At 32.7% G+C, this 5,671-nt stretch overlaps 1 protein-coding gene across 1 annotated transcript; it reads left to right on the top strand.

Annotated features, from left to right (window-relative positions):
• The first annotated feature begins 799 nt into the window (after nucleotides 1–799).
• Nucleotides 800–5,275, top strand: LOC110707821 (methyltransferase-like protein 13). The gene is made up of 7 exons (XM_021885870.1): nucleotides 800–2,812; nucleotides 2,910–3,006; nucleotides 3,127–3,265; nucleotides 3,759–3,841; nucleotides 3,937–4,071; nucleotides 4,158–4,262; nucleotides 4,956–5,275. Exons 1-7 carry the CDS (start codon nucleotides 2,736–2,738, stop codon nucleotides 5,085–5,087), a joined length of 768 nt encoding a protein of 255 aa, XP_021741562.1. The 5' UTR covers nucleotides 800–2,735; the 3' UTR covers nucleotides 5,088–5,275.
• The last annotated feature ends 396 nt before the right edge of the window (nucleotides 5,276–5,671 follow it).

The following is a 5,671-nucleotide window of genomic DNA, read 5'->3' as shown; positions in this document are numbered from 1 at the left end:
CTTGGAGAAATGGAGACTATTATAATAATGACGACAAATTTTGCTTCTAAGACAATGAACTTAATACAACACAACTATTTAGCAAATATTGAGGTCTAATCTATATCATATTCTCTAATTTTTCTCTACATTGTTATTATGATTAGTTTGAACAGTTATTATCCCTTAATCAGAAAGGGAATGATCAAAGAATCGGACAAGTGGAGTAATAAATAGTTGACAGATTAAAGGATGGCCCTCATCAATTATTAAAAGGAGGTCCTCTTATGTACGTTTTTTTTGGTGCCACCAAAAAAATAAACATGCATTATTTATGCCTTTTTTTTTATTATTATTATTATTATTTTTCAATTTTCTCCATGCATGGTAATGTCATGTTTGCATGCATGGCTCCCACTTATCTACTCGTTGTGGACCAAAAAAATTAGGGTTTAGTATCAATGGATAATTACATCGAGCTCATAAATGAAAAAGTTCCACATGCATCCATTATGATGTTTGAGATATTATCAACCTATGAAATTTAAGAGGATGCATCCTCATTTACATGTTGTAATGATCTTTAATAATAATTTAATTGTAAGCAATATAATATTAATTTAATTTAGATTTTGGACTTGTTTTAATTATGTACCTTTCACGAGTTCATCTTGTTGATGACATTATTATATTTTCATTAAGTATAAATCATTAGAGAGAGTCAAAATGACATATATGAACAGCAAAAAAGTCAAATAAATGAAAAAAAAAAAAGAGTATAAAAAATATTATAAGTTAATGTGCTACTTTAGAGCAATAAATCGATAATTTACTACGGAAGATCAATAACAATATGCAAAAGTTCTTACAAGTCTCATTCTTGTATGGTCCTGGTTAGGTGAAGTTTTTTAAAATATTGACAATATTCATATTCTCATAGACTAATTTCACATCTTGATTAGATGGTAGAGATTTGACAATTAAGGATCTAAGTAAAGTTTTTCAACATTTACTTGCTTTGTTTTATATTTTAGTTTTGAGCTTATATTTGTCAATACACAATTTACTAAATTTATATCTTATCCATCACTAATAAAATAAAAATTCAAGTGCAGATAAATAAATTGAATATATCTCATCGACAAATAAAAAAAAAAAAAAAAAAAATTACTTTCAAGATTTGTTTAGTTACTTTAAAAAATTAAATAAAAGCCAGAAAAGGCTTTTTGCTTGGCTGATGTTCATCATTAATCAATGTCTCAATGAGGTAGACTAAGAAATTGAATTTCATTTTTCCCTTGTTTTATTCCTAACTCCAACTCCAACTCCATACAACTAACGTTCCCCTTATTGGTTTTCCACTTTATTTTTCTGTAAAGTTGTTGATATTCAACTAACATAAACTGTAAGTCTTTCTAAAATCAAATTACACGTCCCTATTTTTGGTTTTCAAAGTCAGATTTATGTTAAAGAGTGTATTTGAATTTTTATGACATATTCCTATCAATATACCTTAACAAGTTTCACGGTTGAGATTTCAACACTAAAGATACTAACCTGCACTCAATCATCTCGAGCTTTTCTCTGCACAAGCACACGCACTGCATACCCATACTCTTTCTTCTACGAGTAGTTTGCTAACCGCATGGCTTTGTGGTCCAGTACACCACTTTTCCGCTTTCCTTAATACTAGCTATATGTTGCAAGTAAAAAAAAAACAATACGAAGTACATTGTATAAAACTGCATAGTTTATATTGACCTGAGCTTCAAGTGCTAAGGAGCTGTTTGGCCTAGTTTCTGAAACTGTTTCTCAATCAAAGAAACAGAAACTGGGCCAAACAAGGAAAATTTAAGAAGTAGAAACACTTTTATAAGAAGCCCAAAATAGCTTCTAGGTTGGGTAAAATGAGAAGCACCAAATTGGAGCTTCTCTTAGCTGTTTCTCGGGGAGCCATTTCTCCCATTTAATGAAATTTTCATTTGGACAAAAACACCCCCAACATTTTACAAAAAAGACCTCCAATATCCATCTAAAAAGAAAAAAAAAACCATTCATCTACTTTCTCATGAACATGTCTGAGCTCTCTCTCTCAAGATACCCAACCCCACCGGCGATACGCAATCTGGTCCTCGGAGACCACCGGCGCCAGTTTTCCGTCCACCCAACCCAACTCATCGGCAATGCTTCATCTGACGTCATCATCACCGCCACCATCGTCACTCTTCGTCGTTGCATCCTCCACCATGGTTTGTGTTTCCCCCTCTTCTCCTTTAAATCTTTTCTTTGTCTGGCTCTTCTCCATAGATCCAGTCCAAGTAACATCTCTATGTCTCTCTAAAGATTCAATTTGATTTGCATATGTTTGAAATTGTAGGGTTCCTTTGTTGAATTCAATTGTGCTATTTATAGATGATTAATTTAAATATTGATTGTTCATCATCATTATTAGATTTGATGTTGAGTTTGATATAATTATTAAGCTTTATTTGTGCTGACCTTGATCTAAGTGTTGTTAGTTATTGTTGTTGGAAAACTATATAGGATGGCATTCTTTGTAAATAGGTTGAAGTTGTGTGGGGACAAGGTGCCAGCTGGTAGGAAAAAATAACAGAGCAAAGATAGAGAAAATGGGGAAACCAAAATCTAAGCGGAAACCTAAATTTTGTCTGACCTGTAAGCCTTGTCGTCGCTCTTGCTCAATCTAGGGTTTAAGAAAACCCTCTGAAATCAAAGGTACCCAGAATCTCTCATCAATGGATTATGAGAAGAAGAATCTCGAAGATACAGTAGTACCCTCTTCCGTTTTGACTTATCTTGATCCACTTTACTGGTTTGTTCTCTCTCCCCTGTTTCTAATTTTAATTTCACTCTAAAAAAAATTGCTCAAATTTATTGCATCTAATTTAATTTCTAAAATTTTCTTTTAGGAACGATAGATTTGCTAAGGAAGAACATTATGAATGGCTCAAATATTATTCCCATTTTCGTCACCTAATTTTGGAGAATATTCAACCTAATTCCTCTGTATTTTCTCTGTTTTTTTTTTTTTGGTAGAATGTTAATACTGAAGTATTTTTTTATTTATTTTTGTTAATTTTCTGGGCTTCATATGAATTTGATAAGTTTCATTTGTTCAATTTTTAGGTTTTGGAATTGGGTTGTGGAAATTCCCAATTAAGTGATGAAATGTATAAAAATGGGATTAAGAATATCACTTGCACTGATTTATCCCCAATTGTTGTTGAGAAAGTGCAGAAAAGATTGTTGTTGAAGGAATTCAAAGGTTCGTGCATTTCTTTGTGGGATATTCTTCCTTAAATGTTACAATCATCTTGCTTGCTGTTGTGAATTCTATGCCATTGTTGTCATTTTGTTAACACATTGTTGTTGAAAGCTTGATTCTTTAAGTTTGTCCCAGATTCGGATTTTGGAATTGGATTGAATTTATAGCCTATTGTCATTGATTATCTTGTATGATGCTATTGATTTTTGGTGTGAACAAATATATAGCCTTCCACGGACATGCTCGGATATTTTTAAGGTGTACATCATTTTGTGCTTATTCAATGTGTTGTTGTTGCTAATTGTTGCCCTTTCATTAAAATTCAATGTGAATTTAGAGAAGATTCGAGGTTTAATCACTTGTGGAAAGTATGATTGTCAAGCTGTTTGTCTTGACTGATTTTGAATGTATTTTGGTTTAGCAGCACTCATTGTTGCACTTTCTTGCCCCCTTTATCTTAACTTTGGATGATTTGTGCTGCCTTAAATGTCAGAAATAAAGGCCATGGTTGCGAACATGCTAGACTTGCCATTCGCAGATGATTCTTTTGATGTTGTTATTGAGAAAGGAACAATGGTGAGAACAATATTAATAGCTTAGCCTTAAATATTTCTTTCGTAAGTGCAAATTGGCTTTTAATTTGCCAAGTTTGGATATACTTGTCATTCAAGGATGTATTGTTCGTGGACAGTGGTGATTCGTGGAACCCAAAAGCTGAAACCATTAGCAAGGTCATGGCAATGCCCCAAGGAATCCACCGAGTATTGAAGCCAAATGGTATCTACATATCAATTTCGTTTGGGCAGGTAATACATTCAAACTTTGGTTCACTGAATCATATAAGCTCTAGCATGGGTTTTTCTCCTCTTTATTTCTTAACTTTCTGTTGCAGCCACACTTTAGGCGTCCATTATTTGAAGCTCCTGATTTTACATGGTCAATGAAGTGGAGCACTTTTGGTGATGGATTCCATTATTTCTTCTACACTCTAAAGAAGGTTAGGTTAATTTCTTATGTTTTATGAACTAGGTAGGGTTTTAAGTGTGAGAACATAACCAACATTCATTTACCGAAAGGAAATTGTTACATATTTCTATAATCCGCATTTTGAGTCTATTCTAATTTATAACACTTCAAGAACCAATTTTTTATAGACTAAGGTTATCTTGTACAAGCTCTTGGAATCTATCACCTGTTATGTTACTCAGATTTATGGATACAGTGCCAAGTGTACAACACAACCATCATGAAAACATTGCATATATTTTGTCCAAAATGAACTTACTCATGTTTGATGTTGAGTTTCTGATTTGAGCACTTGAGGTGAAATGGAGAATCAAAGTGAGATTGAACTTATAGAACACTTGTAACTAGAATATGAGGAGAATAGTAGACAAGAGGACTTGATTTGTATGTCATAGAAACCTGTATAGAGTGTATACCACTTTATCGGTGCATGTCATTCATATTATTGGATGTATGCTACTATGCTTCACTTAAACTTGCAATAATTAGGCCAAATGATGCTATCTTTTCTTTCCAATATGCAATTTGAATCCCATGAGACTGCATCCTTTCGAAAATGATTCTTAAAAATTTGATCATGCATAATTATGTTCAGCTCTGTTATTATGCTAAATTTCTTAGTGCAAGTGAATTAAGTTTTAAGTTTCTATGCTGCAAACCACAGGGCACAAGATCATTGAATAGTTATCAACCTTGTGAAAGGCTAAACCTTCCACCAATCTGCTTGTATCAAGATGAATTGGAAGGTGAAGATTTCTTATTCAGGACCAACATTGATGAATCGGAGGACAACTAAAAAGGTGAAGTGGTCAAGAAGCAGTGTCATTGTAACAGGGTTTTTTGCATTCTTATTCTCTTGTTAACCTTTCTAATGGTGATCATGAATTATGTTTTGCATATCAAATCATTAGTCCTTATTTTCTCAAATGATTGGGCAGATCTTATTGGCCAGGTTTGGTAATTAGAGTTTTGACAAAAAAATAAGCTTATTTGACCAAATTAGAGGTTTGGTTGCATAAATCATTTAATTTGGTTGTTTGGTTAAAGAGCTTTTTAAATAAGCTGATAGAGGCACAAATAATTTGTGAAAAGCTAAAAAATAGAGCTTTTTAGATTAGCTTATTGAGTAATGGATGTCAAATGACAATTTCATCCTAAAAGTTACTCTAATTTACATTTTTGCCCTCCCAATTCTTACCTTAGTGAAGTAAAAATGAATTGCTAATGTCCTATATTGTCATTTCATGTGTTCAACTAACAAACAACTACAACTGAGAATCAAATTTTACCAAATAACTCTACATAATAAGCTCTTACCAGTCAGCTAGTCAAAATAGCTAATGCAATCAACTCTTACCAATTAACTAATCGTTAATTACT

This window comes from Chenopodium quinoa, unplaced genomic scaffold (assembly GCF_001683475.1).
Source record: "Chenopodium quinoa cultivar QQ74 unplaced genomic scaffold, ASM168347v1, whole genome shotgun sequence".
NCBI lineage: Eukaryota > Viridiplantae > Streptophyta > Magnoliopsida > Caryophyllales > Amaranthaceae > Chenopodium > Chenopodium quinoa.
The sequence above is the reverse complement of the archived record's forward strand: the minus strand, read 5'-3'. Positions and strand labels throughout refer to the sequence as shown.

Excerpts from the sequence above, each read along its gene's own strand:
- LOC110707821 (XM_021885870.1), top strand. The coding sequence starts at position 2,736 with ATGGATTATGAGAAGAAGAATCTCGAAGATACAGTAGTACCCTCTTCC. Across the intron at positions 2,813-2,909 it reads TATCTTGATCCACTTTACTG|GAACGATAGATTTGCTAAGG; the intron begins GTTTGTTCTCTC and ends ATTTTCTTTTAG. Across the intron at positions 3,007-3,126 it reads ATATTCAACCTAATTCCTCT|GTTTTGGAATTGGGTTGTGG; the intron begins GTATTTTCTCTG and ends TTCAATTTTTAG.